The following is a 23,082-nucleotide window of genomic DNA, read 5'->3' as shown; positions in this document are numbered from 1 at the left end:
ATATCTGGCACTGTGGGCACATGGCACTCTGGGGGCATATCTGTATCTGGCACTGGGGTCATATGTGGCACTGTGGGGTCAAATGTGGCACTGTAGGGGCATATTTGTATCTGGCACTGTGGGTGCATATCTAGTACTGTGTGCACATGGCACTGTGGGGGCATATCTGTATGTGGCACTGTGGGCTCATATCTAGCACTGTGGGGGGGTATCTATATGTGGCACGGTGGGGTCATATGTGGCACTGTGGGGTCATATGTGTTTGAGGTTTTTACCTGTGGGGGTCAATGTGTTATTTCGTGCGAGACAGTCATTACACCCTGTGCAGCAAGGCTACGTCCCTTTTTTGTTATGCCACGCCCCATTTTTTGGGCACGCTATTATCCCACCTAGGTAGATCACAAAAGCTTTTCAGCTTTTAAAGTAGATCACAGACTCCAAAAGTCTGCCCACCCCTGCCCTAGTGTAACTCCAGTGTCCCCTAGTGAATGAAGGAGAAAGGGTTTACCGTTTTAAAATAAACTGGAGTGCGTTTTTTTTCTTTTTGGATGCACTTTGTCCACTACAATCCTAGGCTTATAGGCCTAGTGAGCAATTTTGGGAAGAATCGCACACAATTTTTAGCCTTCGGTGCACTAGGTGGGGTGTGACATACAGCAGCACGTTTTAACTCCTAGCTTTAAAAAAAAAAAAAAAAAAAAAAAAAAACTGTGCTCAAGTTGCCATTTCATGTAGCTGGAGTTATGATGTTGCCAGCAATGTGTAGCGACAGTGGTTTAGTGCGGCCAACGACATTTTTCCACCTGGTTCACAGAAGGTGAAATACATTTTTGCAAATTCTTAATACTATTGTAATGTACTGTAACGGATCTGTTTAGAGATTCAGAAACTAATTGGGATCTACGGTGGGTTCATTTTATAAAGTCAAAACAACCTTTAGTAAATGCTGCTATTTGCACTTGATATACACCCGATATTAAACATTAAAAACTGTATGGAAGTGAGGAAACCTTTTTTTGCGGACAGCCATCGGGAAAGATTTCAATAATTCCATGTAAAACTGTGCGGTATTGAGTTTCCTCAGGTCCAAATCGTATTTGACTACAGTGATGTGATAAGTTGATCATGGAATGTAATTACAATTAGATTTACTTTTGAATATTCCTTAGCTATAGGATCAGATGATTGGAACAATAAACTTTATATGAAATTATAAATTACACAAAGGAGTCATTCATTACATATCTCCATATATAAATATTATATATGTCATTATCTCAGTAAGGGGACCCAAAAAGATGGGATTTTGGATAAGGGATACTCAACTGGCACTGGTATTAACTCATTTGGATACACATATTAAGACCGATGTCAGATCAAAACCATTTGAGAGAGCTTAAGTAGTAAAAAAAAAAAAAAAAAAAAAAGGATCACACATGTAACAAAGTGATATTACACAAATGTGTATGACATTACATTGGGGACACTCCCCTAACTTTATTTTAAAGCCCTTCCTTTTACCTCTTTCCGAAACACTAATTATATTTTAAACACGGGAGGGGACATGTAATATTCCGGATCTTCTAGCTGAAACCTTTTCCTGTTGTTCCTCTTATGGAAAGCAGAAACCAGTAATGCCAGGATGCATGAGGGTGGTTCAATAAGTAAGGTAACAAGGCCTCTCACATGTGTAATGTTCTCCATTTCATTCTAATTTCAAACCAGGCCTGAGCAGGTAGACCCCTGCTTCTTCCCCTCAAGCCCATTAGACTGTGCCTAATATCAGTCATTCTGTACCAACATGCTTAGTAAGATGGCAGGGCTGGCGGCGGACACATTGTCATTGAGGAGCATAGTATGATCAGATTTCTCCATCTAAATGGCACATCAGCAGCTGAAATTCATAGCAAACTTGTCGGAGTGTATGGTGTGGATGTAGTTATGTGACCGGTGGTCTCCTCGCATTAACGACTAACAGGGACTATTCCCACTTGTGGGTGTCCACGACACCAGGAGTGGTAATAGAACCTGTGGCGAACGCAGCGAGTCCCCCCTCACTCCATCCCACAGAGGAATGCTGTAGCTCTGACAGAGTGACCATCGGGTTCTTGGTCACCTCCCTGACTAGAGCCCTTCTCACCCAATCGCTCAGTTTAGATGGCCGGCCAGCTCTAGGAAGATTCTTGGTGGTTCTGAACTTCTTCCATTTACGGATGATGGAGGCCACTGTGCTCATTGGGACCTTCAAAGCAGCAGATATTTTTCTGTACTCACCCCAGATTTGTGCGTCGAGACAATCCTGTCTCAGAGGTCTACAGACAATCCCTTTGACTTCATGCTTGGTTTGTGCTCGGACATGCAATGTCAAGTGTGGGACCTTATATAAACAGGTGTGTGCCTTTCCAAATCATGTCCAATCAACTGAAGTTACCACAGGACTCAAAATAACCTGTAGGAATATCTCAAGGATGATCAGTGGAAACAGGATGCACCTGAGCTCAATTTTGAGCTTCACGGCAAAGGCTGTGAATACTTGTACATGTAATTTCTTAGTTCTTAGTTATTTATTTTTAAACAAATTTAGAAAAAAATCACAAAAATACTTTTTTCACGTGAAGCACTTTCTGGATGCATTGTGTGCGTGTGTATATGTATGTATGTATGTATATATATATATATATATATATATACACACACACACACACACATACATATATATATCTATATATATATATCTATATATATATATATATCTATATCTCTTTGCAGATTCCTTTGGTTACTTATTGTCAAATAACTTATTGCCCAGCTACTTTTAACTCACATTCTCATTTTCACATTTATACTTCTTCTTCTTCTTTTTTCCCTTCAGGCTGTCTTTTGATGAATTGGCCCAACACTCTACACAACTATAACCATCTTCCTCTTTATCGCAGTTGACACACAAATATTCCCCTATAAAATGACAAACAAGTTAAAACAAAGATTTATAAAAATAAATTCAAATTTAAATAAAGATGTAAAACTACTGCAAATTAATACCTGCTTCATCATGGTTACAAATTCCTTCAGTGCAGGCCACGTCTGATCCCTCCTGAGAGCCCGATTCACTACCCTCCATGCTAGATGAATAGCCACAATCACTGCCATTAGAACGCGGTGTCAAGCTTGCTAGAGAACAAGTACATAAAAACAGCCATAAGGATGTTGCTAAGGTCAGTAGCCACATGCAAGAGGATACAACGCTGTCACTGCTTAAAACCTTAACATACTTACAAAGCTGTAAATCCAGTTTTTAATTCCCCACCCACTCCTGGAGAGGGATCCCGAGTGTCTGCTTGTACTGCACTGTGTATGAGCGCAAAGGTTAAATTTCTAAATCCTTTTTTTCCCCTCACTCACTCTGTCGGAGACACTAGATACAATAGCAGGAGGTCTGGCACTATAAGCTTAAAAAACAAAAAACCACAACAACTCAATCTCTTCCCTCTCTATTGGCTGACTGGGAACTACAGTATGTAAGGGGACACAGGAGCAGGGAAATTTTTCAGATACAATTTTTTTTCACTGTGCGATGTCATCAATGAGCTGCAGCTGCGTACGTGTACAGATGGCACTGGTTGTAGCATCACCTACTGGGTCACTTAGTACTAGTATCATGGAACCTCCCGTGGACATGGGGCCAAGACCGGTACTGGAGGTGCCCAATAAGCCAAGATTAGCAGAGGTTAAGTCACAATTCAGCCCCCTGCACAAGGAAAGTGTAGTATGATTACTCCGTGTATTGATAAGGATCTGTGTACCTCCAGGTGCAGCATTCATGACCACACAAATTAAACAAAGTAGAGAATACATTTCAAATCTTATTCATATTATATTTTTTTTAAAATGATAAAAGTACATTATGAAAACATTTCATAAATGGTTACCTACAAACTAGAATGCTTAAAAATCAAATAAAAAAATCCATATATAAAAAATGAAGTGCTAATAATGGCTTATTGTGGACCAGCGGCAAATGTCAACATAAAATGTACATGAAAATGTTCACAAAAATAGGACTATTAAAAAAAAACCAAAAAAAAAAAACCACGATTTGATATTTCATATTTACAAATACAAAGGTTTAGCATGAAACAGGATGCAAATACCTTTTTTTGTTTTTGGAGATGCCAACAGATCACCGCCACTTGGACACGTGCAAGAAGAATTTTCATTTGTTATTACAACTTCTACACAGCCACTGTTTTCTTCTGAGGAACTGCAGGAATTGCAGCCAATTTCTATAAAACCTGATGGCTCCTTATAGGAGAAAGAAAACCAAACAATTAAGTGTCACAGAATAAGACGAAAAAAAAAATATATTACTGTAAGATACCATGTTCTTTTGTCTAAAACCAATGATGACGGATTAAAGATCTGCGTCACACTGCCATTTAATGGGAGTCCCTGTCAACTCTTTCACTACTTAACTGAATTATTCTTAAGCGCTAAATTAACAGTACAATAAAGGCAATATGTGGTACTCTAACTGCTGTGGGAAATACACATTCCAGCATGCCCTTCTACAATTGTAGCATGCTGTAAGAGCAAAATAGTGGAAAGGCATGCTGGGATGTGTAGTTGCCCACATTGCCTACCCCTGATACAGTGTATACTATAGTGCAGAGTGCAATTATAGTCGTAATCAAGAAGATGTCTTGCAAGTGTTAGGAAGTAGATTCATAGAACACCATCTATTAGTAGGAAGGCTGGTACTAGTGTGTGTTTGTACTCACAGTATTTAGTTTTGCACCCTGTGTGACAATGCAGACTTGAGACTGGACACATTTCTTGATCTTTTATAGCCTGGGCTTATCTACTTTTAATTTAACATCATCTATACAACAACCTCTAGAAAAATGGCTGTTCGAATGGCTGTTTTTAAGTATATGCTGAACAAGAACTATGCATTTCGGCGGGGTTTGTGAATAAGTACACCGCAGAATGAGGTTGTTGATCCATGTGCATTAATTCCCTGCACAGCCACAGAAATTTGGGTCATTCCATGTCAGTAGACCAATTTTGAAAATCGTACCCTCTTGACCATCTCCAATATTTAAGAAAATTTGCATGAAGGTTAGTTTGTATGTAGAACTAACTTTGGTAAAGTTTGAGTTAACAGTATGCAATAGTAGAGGAGTTGTGGCCCTGGTGGGTGAAACGGACACCAACTCCGCGGTGCACATTCAGCAATGGTCAAGTAATTGCTGCGACAGATCTGTGTGAGCAAAAAGATGTGAAAGTGCACATGATAATACAACTTCTGATTCAGATTTAAAAAAATTGCTGCCTCAAGGCATAGCAATGAATGAATATACACTGCTCAAAAAAATAAAGGGAACACTTAAACAACACACTGTAACTCCCAAGTCAATCACACTTGTCCACTTAGGAAGCAACACTGATTGACAATCAATTTCACATGCTGTTGTGCAAATGGAAGAGACAAAAGGTGGGAATTATAGGCAATTAGCAAGACACCCCTATAAAGAAGTTGTTCTGCCGGTGGTGACCACAGACCACTTTGTCAGCTCCTATGCTTTCTGGCTGATGTTTTGGTCACTTTTGAAAGCTGGCGGTGCTTTCACTCTAGTGGTAGCATGAGACGGAGTCTACAACCCACACAAGTGGCTCAGGTAGTGCAGCTCATCCAGGATGGCACATCAATGCGAGATGAGGCAAGAAGGTTTGCTGTGTCTGTCAGCGTAGTGTCCAGAGCATGGAGGCGCTACCAGGAGACAGGCCAGTACATCAGGAGACGTGGAGGAGGCCGTAGGAGGGCAACAACCCAGCAGCAGGACCGCTACCTCCGCCTTTGTGCAAGGAGGAACAGGAGGACACTGCCAGAGCTCTGCAAAATGACCTCCAGCAAGCCACAAATGTGCATGTGTCTACTCAAACGATCAGAAATAGACTCCATGAGGGTGGTATGAGGGCCCGACGTCCACAGGTGGGGGTTGTGCTTACAGCCCAACACCGTGCAGGACGTTTGGCATTTGCCAGAGAACACCAAGATTGGCAAATTCGCCACTGGCATCCTGTGCTCTTCACAGATGAAAGCAGGTTCTCACTGAGCACATGTGACAGACGTGACAGAGTCTGGAGACGAACGTTCTGCTGCCTGCAACATCCTCCAGCATGACCGGTTTGGCAGTGGGTCAGTAATGGTGTGAGGTGGCATTTCTTTGGGGGGCCGCACAGCCCTCCATGTGCACGCCAGAGGTAGCCTGACTGCCATTAGGTACCGAGATGAGATCCTCAGACCCCTTGTGAGACCATATGCTGGTGCGGTTGGCCCTGGGTTCCTCCTAATGCAAATCAATGCTAGACCTCATGTGGCTGGAGTGTGTCAGCAGTTCCTGCATGACGAAGGCATTGATGCTATGGACTGGCCCGCCCGTTCCCCAGGCCTGTATCCAATTGAGCACATCTGGGACATCATGTCTCGCTCCATCCACCAATGCCACGTTGCACCACACACTGTCCAGGAGTTGGCGGATGCTTTAGTCCAGGTCTGGGAGGAGATCCCTCAGGAGACCATCCGCCACCTCATCAGGAGCATGCCCAGACGTTGTAGGGAGGTCATACAGGCACATGGAGGCCACACACACTACTTAGCCTCATTTTGACTTGTTTTAAGAACATTACATTAAAGTTGGATCAGCCTGTAGTGTGTTTTTCCACTTTAATTTTGACTGACTCCAAATCCAGACCTCCATGGGTTAATAAATTTGATTTCCATTGATAACTTTCGTTTGATTTTGTTGTCAGCAAATTCAGCTATGTAAAGAACAAAATATTTAAGAATATTTCATTCATTCAGATCTAGGATGTGTTATTTTAGTGTTCTATATATAGATAGATAGATAGATAGATAGATAGATATATAGATAGACTATATACATGTATTGCAGAGAGTCCGCACTTGGGACGGGCGCACAGCATCCACTACGGACTATGAGAAATAGATTTACCGGTGAGTAAATTCTTATTTTCTCTGACGTCCTAGTGGATGCTGGGAACTCCGTAAGGACCATGGGGATTATACCAAAGCTCCCAAACGGGCGGGAGAGTGCGGATGACTCTGCAGCACCGAATGAGCAAACTCAAGGTCCTCCTCAGCCAGGGTATCAAACTTGTAGAATTTAGCAAATGTGTTTGAACCTGACCAAGTAGCAGCTCGGCAAAGCTGTAAAGCCGAGACCCCTCGGGCAGCCGCCCAAGAAGAGCCCACCTTCCTTGTGGAATGGGCTTTTACTGATTTAGGATGCGGCAGTCCAGCCGCAGAATGTGTCAGCTGAATCGTGCTACAGATCCAGCGAGCAATAGTCTGCTTTGAAGCAGGAGCACCCAGCTTGTTGGGTGCATGCAGGATAAATAGCGAGTCAGTTTTTCTGACTCTAGCCGTCCTGGAAACATAAATTTTCAGGGCCCGGACTACGTCCAGCAACTTGGAATCCTCCAAGTCCCGAGTAGGCACCACAATAGGTTGGTTCAGATGAAACGCTGATACCACCTTTGGGAGAAATTGGGGACGAGTCCTCAATTCTGCCCTATCCATATGGAAAATCAGATATGGGCTTTTACATGACAAAGCCACCAATTCTGACACACGCCTAGCTGAAGCTAAGGCCAACAGCATGACCACCTTCCACGTGAGATATTTTAACTCCACGGTCTTAAGTGGTTCAAACCAATGTGACTTCAGGAAATCCAACACAACGTTAAGATCCCAAGGTGCCACTGGAGGCACAAAAGGGCTGAATATGCAGCACTCCCTTAACAAACGTCTGAACTTCAGGCAGTGAAGCCAGTTCTTTTTGAAAGAAAATAGATAGGGCCGAAATCTGGACCTTTATGGACCCCAATTTTAGGCCCATAGTCACCCCTGACTGTAGGAAGTGCAGAAATCGACCCAGCTGGAATTCCTCTGTTGGGGCCTTCCTGGCCTCACACCAAGCAAAATATTTCCGCCATATGCGGTGATAATGTTTTGCTATCACACCCTTACTAGCTTTTATCAGCGTAGGAATCACTTCATCTGGAATGCCCTTTTCCGCTAGGATCCAGCGTTCAACCGCCATGCCGTCAAACGCAGCCGCGGTAAGTCTTGGAACAGACAGGGCCCCTGCTGTAGCAGGTCCTGTCGGAGAGGAAGAGGCCATGGGTCCTCTGAGATCATCTCTTGTAGTTCTGGGTACCAAGTTCTTCTTGGCCAATCAGGAACGATGAGTATAGTTCTTACTCCTCTTTTTCTCACTATCCTCAGCACCCTGGGTATGAGAGGAAGAGGAGGGAACACATAAACCGACTGGTACACCCACGGTGTCACTAGCGCGTCCACAGCTATCGCCTGAGGGTCTCTTGACCTGGCGCAATATCTTTTTAGCTTTTTGTTGAGGCGGGACGCCATCATGTCCACCTGTGGCCATTCCCAACGTTCTACAATCAGCTTGAAGACTTCTGGATGAAGTCCCCACTCTCCCGGGTGGAGGTCGTGCCTGCTGAGGAAGTCTGCTTCCCAGTTGTCCACTCCCGGAATGAACACTGCTGACAGTGCTAGGACGTGATTCTCCGCCCATCGAAGAATCCTTGTGGCTTCTGCCATCGCCATCCTGCTTCTTGTGCCGCCCTGGCGGTTTACATGGGCGACCGCCGTGATGTTGTCTGACTGAATCAGCACCGGTTGGTTTTGAAGCAGGGGCTCTGCTTGACTCAGGGCATTGTAAATGGCCCTTAGTTCCAGTATATTTATGTGTAGTGAAGTCTCCTGACTTGACCACTGTCCTTGGAAGTTCCTTCCCTGAGTGACTGCCCCCCATCCTCGGAGGCTTGCATCCGTTGTCACCAGGACCCAGTCCTGTATGCCGAATCTGCGGCCCTCGAGAAGATGAGCACTCTGCAGCCACCACAGCAGAGACACCCTGGCCCTCGGGGACAGGGTGATCAACCGATGCATCTGAAGATGCGTTCCGGACCATTTGTCTAACAGATCCCACTGAAAGATCTTTGCATGGAATCTGCCGAAGGGAATTGCTTCGTAAGAAGCCACCATCTTTCCCAGGACTCGCGTGCAATGATGCACAGACACCTGTTTTGGTTTCAGGAGGTCCCTGGCCAGAGATGACAATTCCTGGGCCTTCTCCGCCGGGAGAAACACCTTCTTCTGTTCTGTGTCCAGAATCATGCCTAACAGCAGCAGACGCGTCGCAGGAATCAGCTGCGACTTTGGGATATTCAGAATCCAGCCGTGCTGTTGCAACACTTCCCGAGATAGTGCTACGCTGACTAACAACTGCTCCATGGACCTCGCCTTTATAAGGAGATCGTCCAAGTACGGGATAATTATAACTCCCTTCTTCCGAAGGAGTATCATCATTTCGCCCATTACCTTGGTAAATACTCTCGGTGCCATGGACAGACCAAACGGCAACGTCTGGAATTGGTAATGACAGTCCTGTACCACAAACCTGAGGTACGCCTGGTGAGGCGGGTAAATGGGGACATGCAAGTAAGCATCCTTGATGTCCAGCGACACCATAAAATCCCCCTCTTCCAGGCTTGCAATAACCGCCCTGAGCGATTCCATTTTGAACTTGAACTTCCTTATATAAGTGTTCAAGGATTTTAAATTCAGAATGGGTCTCACCGAACAGTCTGGTTTCGGTACCACAAATATTGTGGAATAGTAACCCCATCCCTGTTGAAGGAGGGGAACCTTGATTATCACCTGCTGGAGGTACAGCTTGTGAATAGCCGCCAGTACTACCTCCCTTTCCCTGGGAGCAGCTGGCAAGGCTGATTTGAGGTAACGGCGAGGGGGAGTCGCCTCGAACTCCAGCTTGTATCCCTGAGATACAACTTGTACAGCCCAGAGATCCACCTGTGAGCGAACCCACTGGTTGCTGAAGTTCCGGAGACGCGCCCCCACCGCACCTGGCTCCGCCTGTGGAGCCCCAGCGTCATGCGGTGGACTTAGTGGAAGCAGGGGAGGATTTTTGTTCCTGGGAACTGGCTGCCTGGTGCGGCTTCTTTCCTCTACCCCTGCCTCTGGGCAGAAAGGATGCGCCTCTGACCCGCTTGCCTTTCTGAGGCCGAAAGGACTGTACTTGATAATACGGTGCTTTCTTAGGCTGTGAGGGAACCTGAGCTAAAAAAAAGTCGACTTCCCAGCTGTTGCTGTGGATACGAGGTCCGAGAGACCGTCCCCCAAACAATTCCTCACCTTTATAAGGCAAAACCTCCATGTGCCTTTTAGAATCAGCATCGCCTGTCCACTGCCGAGTCCATAATACTCTCCTGGCAGAAATGGACATTGCGTTAATTCTACATTTTGTTTAATACGGCAGTCCATAAATGGGGGGAATTCTCTGGGGTGCGGTGCTCCCTGTGTCTGCCGTAGCTGGGTGTCCCTGGGGCATCGCAATTTAACATTATTTAATCACTCCATGGCACTTAGTTTGCTTTATATATATGTAACACCTTCACATAATTTTCTTTTACTGCTCACATTATTCACACATGCAGCAACAGCTGCTCCTACCACTTTAACCCTATAATTTTATCACTCCTGCGATGCCCTGGGGTTGTCTGGCTGGGTGGCTCTGGGGTGTCCTGCCCCCCGGACCTGAACCCCTATAGTTAGTGTTAGGGACTTACCCAATGAGAGGCTACCTTGATGCGGTGGGTAAGCTCATAGCCCTGGCCAGGAATATGCTAAATGCCTCTGGTTACTACAGGTTGAGCTAGTGTGAGATTGTGCACCTGCTACTTTTCCTCTTTGTATCCTCCGCTGTAGGTACCCAACAACCAGGGCGCGGTAGTGTACAGTGCCGCTGGGGGAGGTGATGGAGCTGCAGCAGGAGATGCCTGACTGACATCTAACACTTACAGTGCCTCTCCTGCAGCCCTTGAAGTCTTCTTTTTCTTTTTTTTTAAAGCTTCTTCTTAGGGCTGCTGGAGCAGCCCCCCTGTTGTATGCCTGCTTACTGCATGGCACCAACTACAAAACTGAGCTCCTGTGCACAGAGGCGGGGTTATAGAGGAGGCGGTGCTATGCATTCTGGGAACAGTCAAAGCTTTGAGCCTGTTGGTGCCTCGGGTAAAGATCCTACTCTACACCCCAATGTAATTCCCTGTGGAGCAAAATGTACCCCGCAGCAGAAAGTACTTTTTTGTAAGCCTTTAGGCATCAAAGTTGTATAAGACAGTGCACTTTCACAACTATTGCTCTCAGATCTGCCAAAGCAACTACTTGAAAATTGCTGATTGTGCACCGCGGAGTTGGTGACAATTTCACCTACCTCCACTACCAGGGCCTCAACTCCACTACTATTGCATACTGTGAACCGAAACGTTTCCAAAGTTAGTTCTATATACATACATACCAACAATCGTGAAAAATGTCATCATAATCGGAGACCGTCAAGAGAGGAACCCTTGTCCACTTGACATGGAATGACCCATTTGTACAGTAGATCAATGTCACAATAAGCCTTGAAGCACCCTTCTCGTCAATCAACCATTTTTTTTTTAATCTGTCCCTGCCATAAAGTTAAACGTCACAGAAATTGCAGTTTTAAGATTTCCAAAAGAGCTGACAGCAGTAGCCCTTTTTTTTTTTTTAAACGATTGAGCAAAATGATTAATTGTGTAACTGTAGCTTCAACTGCAATGCCACCTGAGTAGATTTCCTTGCAATTACAATTGTAAATTTATATGTAATAACTTTTGAAATATTTAATGACATTGATACTAAAATGTAATGGACCGGAAAAAAAAGTAAACAAACCGTAAACTAAAACACTATAAATTTTGAATAGGATATAACAAAATGGCGCATAAGTTGCTAAAACAGGATATTTGTTAAATCCTCTCTCAGTCTATTGAGAGGGTGGCGGGGCTCTGGAAGAATGGGGTATAGAGGTGCAGTATGAAGCTCAGACACTGAGGTTTAAAAACAAAACAAAAAAAGAAAACAAAAACTGAAGCTCAAGCCCCCCTCCTTTATACATGATCAATATGATCAATATGATCTGAATAACAAAGCCCCAGCAGGTGTACAACAATATCTCTCCTTCATCCATGGCGGGCCACTGGGAACTTGTGGGTATAGTGGAGCAGTAGGGCAAGAGCTCGCTAATCCTGATTTTCAGTATGAATACAGCCCGTGAAAGATCCTTCTGACTTTTTGGTTTTTAAGCAGATGGTGTCAGAAAGTACCAAATGGTTAATCTTTTTCCAGCAGCATAAGCTCCTTCTCCCTTATATCCCAGCCTTTTTCAATTGGTGCCTAAGGAGATGGGCTTTTTTTTTTTAGGCTGCTGCAGCAGGTATTTGTTAATTTTCCTTTATTTTCATTTTATCTTTAAAATCTGAGCTGGCATCAGGTCATTGTCATACATGTCCCTGCTCCACCATCTCCCCTGTAACGTCAGCCACGTCTGTGTCCCTAGCCGGCTCCAGATCACACAGCTGGAGGTCAGCCACAAACAGAAAGCCAGTGAAGCAGGTAAGGCAGCTGTCTATGCTACTGGGAGTGGCACTATAGTGGCTGTCTCTGGTGTGGGAAGCCACCGCGGGCCAGGTTGTCTTCGCAAACCCACTTATCCACAGAAAAGATTGTTTTAACAAGGTACTATCCACAAATAGTGGCATGATTCCTTGGTGTCTGCCAGATGGGGAGGCCAGATTTCCCTGTTAGCGCCGTCCCTGCTCCAAGCTACCTGACAAAATGGCTACCTCCTCCAGAGACGCTAAGCAGCCATTTTACACAGTGCCTGTCTATGCAGTAAGAGAAGGGCTCCTGACTCCCCTATATATCACTCTGGGTGTAAGGTTATAGTTTGGGCTCCTTTCATCACCTGTTGGGGCTTGTTGATGAGCACATATCTGTTTTCTGTACAGCTAATGTTTTTTGTGTTCCCCCGTCCACTGCCGAGTCCATAATACTCTCCTGGCAGAAATGGACATTGCATTAATTCTAGATGCCAGCCGGCAAATGTCCCTCTGTGCATCCCTCATATATAAGACGACGTCCTTTATATGATCTATGGTTAGCAAAATAGTATCCCTGTCGAGGGAATCAATGTTGTCTGACAGGGTATCAGTCCATGCTGCTGCAGCACTACACATCCAGGCTGAAGCAATAGCAGGTCTCAGTAGAGTACCAGAGTGTGTATACACAGACTTCAGGATAGCTTCCTGCTTTCTATCCGCAGGCTCCTTTAGGGCGGCCGTATCCTGAGACGGCAGGGCCACCCTTTTAGATAAGCGTGTGAGCGCCTTGTCCACCCTAGGGGATGTTTCCCAACGTAACCTATCCGTTAGCGGGAAAGGTTACGCCATCAGTAACCTCTTAGAAATCACCAGTTTCTTATCAGGGGAACTTTATGAGTCCCTGACGGCTTCTGAGTCGCCTGGGCAGGCGCGGGCTGAGACCCCGGCTGTCCCAAGGCTGCTATGTCATCGAACCTTTTATGTAAGGAGTTGACTGTCGGTTAAGACCTTCCACATATCCATCCAATCAGGTGTCAGCCCCGTCGGGGGCGACACCACCCTTATCTGCCCCTGCTCCGCCTCCACGTAACCCTCATCAAACATGTCGACACAGCCGTACCGACACCGCACACACGCAGGGAATGCTCAGACTGAGGACAGGACCCCACAAAGTCCTTTGGGGAGACAGAGAGAGAGTATGCCAGCACACACCACAGCGCTACATAACACAGGGATTTACACTATAAAAAATAAGAATTTACTCACCGGTAATTATATTTCTCGTAGTCCGTAGTGGATGCTGGGAACTCCGTAAGGACCATTGAAAATAGACTGGCTCCGCAGGAGACTGGGCACACTAAAAGAAAGATTAGGTACTATCTGGTGTGCACTGGCTCCTCCCTCTATGCCCCTCCTCCAGACCTCAGTTAAGGAAACTGTGCCCGGAAGAGCGGACATTACAAGGAAAGGATTTGGAATCCAGGGTAAGACTCATACCAGCCACACCAATCACACCATACAACTCGTGATAACTATACCCAGTTAACAGTATAAACAAAAAACTGAGCCTCATTCAAAAGATGGCTCATAACAATAACCCTTTAGTTAAGCAATAACTATATACATGTATTGCAGAGAGTCCGCACTTGGGACGGACGCCCAGCATCCACTACGGACTACGAGAAATAGAATTACCGGTGAGTAAATTCCTATTTTCTCTGACGTCCTAGTGGATGCTGCAGATCCAGCGAGCAATAGTCTGCTTTGAAGCAGGAGCACCCAGCTTGTTGGGTGCATGCAGGATAAATAGCGAGTCAGTTTTTCTGACTCTAGCCGTCCTGGAAACATAAATTTTCAGGGCCCGGACCACGTCCAGCAACTTGGAGTCCTCCAAGTCCCTAGTAGAGTAGCCGCAGGCACTACCATAGGTTGGTTCAAATGAAACGATGATACCACCTTAGGGAGAAATTGGGGACGAGTCCTCAATTCTGCCCTTTCCATATGGAAGATCAGATATGGGCTTTTACATGACAGAGCCGCCAATTCTGACACACGCCTAGTCCAAGCTAAGGCCAAAAGCATGACCACTTTCCACGTGAGATATTTTAGCTCCACGGTCTTAAGTGGCTCAAACCAGTGGGATTTTAGGAATCCAACACAACGTTAAGATCCCAAGGTGCCACTGGTGGCACAAAAGGAGGCTGAATATGCAGCACCCCTGTAACAACGTCTGAACTTCAGGCAGTGAAGCCAGTTCTTTTTGAGAGAAAAAGGGATAGGGCCGAAATCTTGACCTTTATGGATCCTAATTTCAGGCCCATAGTCACTCCTGACTGTAGGAAGTGCAGGAATCGACCCCGCTGGAATTCCTCTGTAGGGCCTTCCCAGCCACACACCAAGCAACCTATTTTCGCCATATACAGTGAAAAAGTCTTGCTGTCACGTCTTTCCTAGCCTTTATCAGCGTAGGAATAACTGCATCCGGAATGCCCTTTCCCGCTAGGATCCGGCGTTCAACCGCCATGCCGTCAAACGCAGCCGCGTTAAGTCTTGGAACAGACATGGCCCCTGTTGTAACAGGTCCTGTCTTAGAGGAAGAGGCCACGGATCTTCTGTGAGCATTTCCAGCAGGTCCAGATACCAGGTCTTTCGTGGCCAATCTGGAACAATGAGAATTGTTCTCACTCCTCTTTTTCTTATTATCAACACCTTAGGTATGAGAGGAAGAGGAGGAAACACATAGACCGACTGGAACACCCACGGTGTCACTAGGGCATCTAGTGCTACCGCCTGAGGGTCTTTTGATTTGGCGCAATACCCCTGTAGCTTTTTGTTGAGGCGGGACGCCATCGTGTCTATCTGGGGCAGTCCCCACTGACTTGCAATCTGTGCGAAGACTTCCCGATGAAGTCCCCTCTCCCCTGGATGCAGGTCGTGTCTGCTTAGGAAGTCTGCTTCCCAGTTGTCCACTCCCAGAATTGAACACTGCTGACAGTGCGCTTACATGATTTTCCGCCCAGCGAAGAATCCTGGTGGCTTCCGCCATTGCCATTCTGCTCCTTGTGCCGCCTTGGCGTTTTACATGAGCCACTGCGGTGATGTTGTCTGACTGGATCAGAACTGGTTGGTCGCGAAGTAAGTTCTCCGCTTGATGTAGGGCGTTGTATATGGCCCTCAGTTCAAGGATGTTGATGTGAAGACAAGTCTCTTGACTTGTCCAAAGTCCTTGGAAGTTTCTTCCGTGTGTGACTGCTCCCCACCCTCTGAGGCTCGCGTCCGTGGTCACCAGGATCCAGTTCTGAATGCCGAACCTGCGGCCTTCCAAAAGGTGAGCACTCTGCAGCCACCACAGGAGAGATACCCTGGCGGACAGGGTGATCAGCTGATGAATTTGTAGATGTGACCCGGAGCACTTGTCCAATAGGTCCCATTGGAAAGTCCTTGCATGGAACCTGCCGAAGGGAATGGCTTTGTATGTTGCCACCATTTTTCCCAGGACTTGAGTGCAATGATGCACAGACACTTGTTTTGGCTTCAATAGGTTCTTGACTAGAGTCATGGAGTTCCTTAGCTTTTTCTATCGGAAGAAAAACCCTTTTCTGGTCTGTGTCCAGAATCATGCCCAAGAAGGTCAGACGAGTCGTAGGAACCAGCTGTGACTTCGGGATATTGAGAATCCAGCCGTGTTGCTGTAACACCTTCAATGAAAGTGACACGCTGTTCAGTAACTTCTCTCGTGATCTCGCTTTTATGAGGAGATCGTCCAAGTATGGGATAATTGTGACACCCTGCTTGCGCAGGAGCACCATAATTTCTGCCATTACCTTGGTGAAAATCCTCGGGGCCGCGGAAAGCCCAAACGGCAACGTCTGAAATTGGTAATGACAATCTTGTACCGCAAATCTCAGGTACGCCTGGTGAGGTGGATAAATGGGGACATGAAGGTATGCATCCTCTATGTCCAGAGATATTATAAAATACCCCCCTTCCAGGCTGGCGATGACCGCTCTGAGTGATTCCATCTTGAACCGTTTTAAGCATAGGTTCATGGATTTTAAATTCAATATGGGTCTGACCGAACCGTCCGGTTTCGGAACTACAAACAGGGTTGAGTAGTATCCCTTCCCTCTCTGAAGCAGGGGAACTTCGACCACCACTTGTTGAAGACACAATTTGTTAATAGCATTTAACACTATCTCCCTTTCTAAGGGAGAAGTCGGTAGAACCGATTTGAAAAACCGGCGAGGAGGCACCTCTTCGAATTCCAGCTTGTATCCCTGAGAAACAATTTCTATTGCCCAGGGATCCACCTGTGAGTGAACCCAGATGTGGCTGAAAAGTCGAAGACGTGCCCCCACTGGGGCGAACTCCCTCAGCAGAGCCCCAGCGTCATGCGGTGGATTTTGCAGAAGCCGGGGAGGACTTATGTTCCTGGGAACTAGCTGTGCTGTGCACCTTTTTACCTCTGCCCTTACCTCTGGCAAGAAAGGACGATCCACGTACGCTTTTGCTTTTATTTGAACGAAAGGACTGCATTTGATAATGTGGCGCTTTCTTAGGTTGTGAGGGAACATAAGGCAAAAATTGCGATTTACCTGCCGTAGCTTTGGAGACCAGGTCCGAGAGACCTTCCCCAAACAATTCCTCACCCTTGTAAGGTAAACCTCCATGTCTTTTTGAGTCGGCATCACCTGTACACTGCCGGGTCCAGAGGACTCGTCTAGCAGAAATTGACATAGCGTTTATTCTGGAACCCAGTAAACTAATGTATCTTTGAGCATCTCTCATATATAAGACAGCATCCTTTATATGGCCTAGGGTCAATAAAATGGTATCCTTATCTAGGGTCTCAATTTCCGCTGATAAGGAATCTGTCCATGCTGCTACAGCGCTACAAACCCAGGCCAACGCAATTGCCGGTCTGAGTAATGTACCAGAATGTGTGTAAATGGATTTCAAGGTAACCTCCTGCTTGCAGTCAGCAGGATCCTTGAGGGTAGCCGTATCTTGGGATGGCAGAGCTATCTTTTTTGACAAGCATGTAAACGCTTTGTCCACCTTAGGGGAGGATTCCCACTGTATCCTGTCCGTTGGCGGGAAAGGATACGCCATAAGAATCCTTTTGCGAATCTGCAGTTTTTTTGTCTGGAGATTCCCACGCTTTTTCACATAATTCGTTCAACTCATGTGAGGAGGGAAAAGCTACCTCAGGTTTCTTTCCCTTATACATGTGTACCCTCATGTCAGGGACAGGGGGTTCCTCTGTGATATGCAACACTTTTATTGCAATAATCATATATCGAATACATTTAGCCACTTTTGGCTGTAACTTTGCATCATCGTAGTCGACACTGGAGTCTGAATCCGTGTCTGTATCGGTGTCTCCTATCTGGGATAGTGGGCGCTTCTGAGACCCTGAAGGTCCCGGCGACATAGGGACAGACATGGGTTCACTCCCTGACTGTTCCTTAGCTTCAGCTTTGTCTATTCTTTTGTGCAATAAGTTCACACTAGCACTTAAAACATTCCACATACCCATCCAGTCAGGTGTCGGCACAGCCGACGGAGACCTCACATTCATACGCTCCCCCTCCTCCCTAGGTGAGCCTTCTACCTCAGACATGTCGACACACGCGTACCGACACCACACACACACAGGGAACCTCTTATCTGAAGACAGTTTCCCCACCAGGCCCTTTGGAGAGACAGAGAGAGAGTATGCCAGCACACACCCCAGCACTATATGACCCTGGAAAAAAAAACACTAAATGTTTATCCAGTAGCGCTGTTTATACTTTATATCCGCCAAATTTGTGCCCCCCCCCCTCCCCCCCTCTTAAAACCCCTCTATCACCGTGTATTAGCAGGGGAGAGTCCAGGGAGCTTCCTCTCAGCGCTGTGCTGTAGAGAAAAATGGCGCTGGTGAGTGCTGAGGGAGAAGCCCCGCCCCCTCGGCGGCGGGCTTCTGTCCCGCTCAAAATTCCTGAAAACTGGCGGGGGGCTCTGTTATATACATGTACAGTGCCCATCTGTACATGTATATACTTATTTTGCCAATGGAGGGGTTTTATTGCTGCCCAGGGCACCCTCCCCTGCGCCCTGCACCCTTACAGTGACTGCGGTGTGTGAGGTGTATGGGAGCAATGGCGCACAGCTTTACTGCTGTGCGTTACCTCAGTGAAGATCATGAAATCTTTCTGCTGCCTCTGAAGTCTTCTTTTCTTCTCATACTCACCCGGCTTCTATCTTCCAGCTCTGCGAGGAGGACGGCGGCGCGGCTCTGGGACGGACGGCGAGGGTGAGACCTGCGTACCAATCCCTCTGGAGCTAATGGTGTCCAGTAGCCTAAGAAACAGAGCCTTGAAACTCACAGAAGTAGGTCTGTTTCTCTCTCCTCAGTCCCTCGATGCAGGGAGTCTGTTGCCAGCAGGCTCCCTGAAAATAAAAAAACCTAACAAATATACTTTCTGACAGGAAGCTCAGGAGAGCTCCCTGTAGTGCACCTATCTCCTCTGGGCACAGTATCAAACTGAGGTCTAGAGGAGGGGCATAGAGGGAGGAGCCAGTGCACACCCAGACCTAAAGTCTTTCTTAAAGTGCCCATGTCTCCTGCGGAGTCCGTCTATCCCCATGGTCCTTACGGAGTCCCCAGCATCCTCTAGGACGTTTGAGAAAAATACAAAATAAGTAAATCCTGTGAAACACCTATATCAAATAATAACACTGACGCACTTAACCCCCCTCAGGGTACAGAATATAGGGTTGGCAATCTGAATGAGATACACGAAGTAGAAATCACGCAGCAGCTATGTGCACAGTCATATGTACAATGCAGAATATATGACAAGCAATATAACTGCACTGCACTAGCAATACTAAGTAAAGCTATACAGGGTAATAGATATATCAATGCACAGTAAAGACTTGATGTATATCACAGGGTACTTGTAACCCTTAAGTAATGCACCTTTACTTAACTAACACTGTCAAAAGACATGTAGAATACTTAAGTGTCCTGTAAAATGCACAGTGCTGATAATGCAGACGGCTTTACAGAGGAGGCTTTGCCCATACAGTCCCAGGATCAGTTCAGCATGTGGAGATGGCGCCCAAACGCTGAGAGAGAGAGAGAGAGAGAGAGAGAGAGAGAGAGAGAGAGAGAGAGAGAGAGAGAGAGAGAGAGAGAGAGAGAGAGAGAGAGAGAGAGAGAGATGCAGCTCCAGGGCGGGAACATTTACTCTAAATGGCGGGCTGGGGGAGGGGCTACAGGTCAGAGCCTTATCCCCTTGCTAGACTTCACCACCGGGTACTGTGGGCCATAAGAAAACGGTTTGTAGTTAAACCGACCTGTGCCCCTGCCCTGGTGGTCTAGTGGGGTCCCTGTACTGACACAGTGTCCATGCCAGCGCATGCGACACGCCTCCTATTTGCCGCGCCAGATTTCCGCCTGGGGGATCCTCTTACCTCCTCCCTAGATGCATCCACGCGATCCAGGGGAGCTTCGGTGAGTTTGTGTGCCTGACCTGCGAACCAGAGCCTCTGCGGTTAGTACCCGGCAACCAGGGTCACGGGAGTGTACAACGTTGCTGGGGAAGGCGAGGGAGCTGCAGCAGGAGATGTCAGAATGACATCTAGCTCTGACAGTCCCTCTGCTGCAGTCCTTGAAGTTTTCTATCTTTACTTTTAAAAGCTCTTTTCAGGGCTGCTCCACCTGTTAGCTGCCTGCACTGTAGGCACCAACTTACAAACTGAGCTCCTGTGCACGGAGGCAGGGTTATAGTGGACAGGTACACTGGGTTCCACAGGGCACCCACCCTGAAGCACTTAGCTTCTTTGGGTTTGTATGGCATTAGCCGCTGATACCTTGTCCGGTCATGAGAATGTGGTGTACGTGGCTACTAACGGTTGTCGTCTCATTTGCCTGCTACTGCATTGGACTTTTAATGAAACTGAGCTGCTGTGCATGGAGGCGGGGTTATAGTGGAGGCGGCGCTGAGAATCTTGGGAACAGTCAAAGCTTTAGCCTGTTGGTGCCTCGGGTCAAGATCCTACTCTACACCCCCAATGTTAATCGCTGTGGAACCCAGTGTACCCCGCTGAAGAAAAACTGTATTAAACATGGTTGGGAACACAAGGATAAAATCATCTGTAATAATGATATCATAATGATGAAATGTCATCAAAAAATAAGAATTTACTCACCGGAAATTCTATTTCTCGTAGTCCATAGTGGATGCTGGGTACTCCGTAAGGACCATGGGGATTATACCAAAGCTCCCAAACGGGCGGGAGAGTGCGGATGACTCTGCAGCACCGAATGAGCAAACTCAAGGTCCTCCTCAGCCAGGGTATCAAACTTGTAGAATTTTGCAAAAGTGTTTTGAACCCGACCAAGTAGCAGCTCGGCAAAGTTGTAAAGCCGAGACCCCTCGGGCAGCCGCCCAAGAAGAGCCCACCTTCCTTGTGGAATGGGCTTTTACTGATTTAGGATGCGGCAATCCAGCCGCAGAATGTGCAAGTTGAATCGTGCTACAGATCCAACGAGCAATAGTCTGCTTTGAAGCAGGAGTACCCAGTTTGTTGGGTGCATACAGGATAAATAGCGAGTCAGTTTTTCTGACTCCAGCCGTCCTGGAAACATAGATTTTCAGGGCCCGGACTACATCCAGCAACTTGGAATGTTCCAAGTCCCGAGTAACCGCAGGCACCACAATAGGTTGGTTCAAAAGAAACGCTGATACCACCTTTGGAAGAAATTGGGGACGAGTCCTCAATTCTGCCCTGTCCATATGGAAAATCAGATATGGGCTTTTACATGACAAAGCCGCCAATTCTGACACCCGCCTGGCCGAAGCCAAGGCCAACAGCATGACCACCTTCCACGTGAGATATTTTAACACCACGGTCTTAAGTGGCTCAAACAAATGTGATTTTAGGAAATCCAACACAACGTTGAGATCCCAAGGTGCCACTGGTGGCACAAAAGGGGGCTGAATATGCAGCACTCCCTTAACAAACGTCTGAACTTCAGGCAGTGAAGCCAGTTCTCTTTGAAAGAAAATAGACAAGGCCGAAATCTGGACTTTTATGGATCCCAATTTTAGGCCCATAGTCACTCCTGACTGTAGGAAGTGCAGAAAACGACCCAGCTGAAATTCCTCTGTTGGGGCCTTCCTGGCCTCACACCAAGCAACATATTTTCGCCATATGCGATGATAATGTTTTGCTGTCACATCCTTCCTAGCTTTTATCAGCGTAGGAATGACTTCATCTGGAATGCCTTTTTCCATTAGGATCTGGCGTTCAACCGCCATGCCGTCAAACGCAGCCGCGGTAAGTCTTGGAACAGACAGGGCCCCTGCAGCAGCAGGTCCTGTCGGAGCGGCAGAGGCTATGGGTCCTCTGAGATCATTTCTTGTAGTTCTGGGTACCAAGTTCTTCTTGGCCAATCCGGAACAAAGAATATTGTTCTCCCTCCTCCTTTTATTACAATTCTCATCCCTTGGGTATGAGAGGAAGAGGAGGGAATACCCAGACCGACTGGAACACCCACGGTGTTACTAGTGCGACCACAGCTATCGCCTGAGGGTCCCTTGACCTGGCGTAAAACCTTTTTTAGCTTTTTATTGAGGCGAGACGCCATCAAGTCCACCTGAGGCAGTTCCCATCAATTTGCAAACTGCGTGAAGACTTCCTGATGAAGTCCCCACTCTCCCGGGTGGAGGTCGCTCCCGGAATGAACACTGCTGACAGTGCACTTACTTGATTCTCCGCCGAGCTTCTACCCTCGCCACCCTGCTCCTTGTGCCGCCTTAGCGGTTTACATGAGCCCCTCCGGTCTGACTATCAGAACCGGTTGATCGCGAAGTAGGATCTCCGCTTGACTTAGGGCTTTGTATATGGCCCAATAGTTCCAGGATATTGATGTGAAGGCAAGTCTGTTGACTTGACCACAAACCTTGGAGATTTCTTCTATGAGTAACTGCCCCCCACCCTTGGAGGCTTGCATCCGTGGTCACCAGGACCCAGTCCTGAATGCCGAATCTGCGGCCCTCGAGAAGGTGAGCACTCCGCAGCCACCACAGGAGAGACACCCTGGCCCTGGGGGATAGGGTGATTAACCGATGCATCTGAAGATGTGATCCGGACCACTTGTCTAGTAGGTCCCATTGGAAGGTCCTCGCATGGAACCTGCCGAAGGGGATGGCCTTGTATGATGCCACCATCCTTCCCAGGACTCGAGTGCAGTGATGCACTGACACCCGTTTTGGTTTTCAATAGATTCCTGACCAGTGTCATGAGCTCCTGAGCTCTCTCTATCGGGAGATAAACACTTTTCTGGTCTGTGTCTAGGATCATGCCTAGGCGAGGCAGATGAGCTGTAGGAACCAACTGCGACTTCGGAATATATAGAATCCAGTTGTGTTGCCGTTTCACTTCCAGAGAGAGTGAGACGCTGTCCAGCAACTGCTCTCTTGATCTCATTTTTATGAGGAGATCATCCAAGTATATGATAATAGTGACACCTTGCTTCCGCAGGAG

At 46.8% G+C, this 23,082-nt stretch overlaps 1 protein-coding gene across 3 annotated transcripts in view; it reads right to left on the bottom strand.

Moving 5' to 3' along the window:
* The window catches only part of GGNBP2 (gametogenetin binding protein 2), a 374,808-nt gene that overhangs the window by 52,300 nt on the left and 299,426 nt on the right, over positions 1 to 23,082 (bottom strand). For all 3 annotated transcript variants that reach the window (XM_063955008.1, XM_063955007.1, XM_063955006.1), the window contains exons 9-11: positions 4,152 to 4,302; positions 3,043 to 3,171; positions 2,825 to 2,955 (exon numbers count right to left, since the gene is read on the bottom strand). In XM_063955008.1, coding sequence (XP_063811078.1) covers positions 2,825 to 2,955; positions 3,043 to 3,171; positions 4,152 to 4,302 — 411 coding nt within the window. The remainder of the gene's footprint in view (positions 1 to 2,824; positions 2,956 to 3,042; positions 3,172 to 4,151; positions 4,303 to 23,082) is intronic.

This window comes from Pseudophryne corroboree, chromosome 2 (genome assembly GCF_028390025.1).
Source record: "Pseudophryne corroboree isolate aPseCor3 chromosome 2, aPseCor3.hap2, whole genome shotgun sequence".
Taxonomy (NCBI): Eukaryota; Metazoa; Chordata; class Amphibia; order Anura; family Myobatrachidae; genus Pseudophryne; species Pseudophryne corroboree.
The sequence above is the reverse complement of the archived record's forward strand: the minus strand, read 5'-3'. Positions and strand labels throughout refer to the sequence as shown.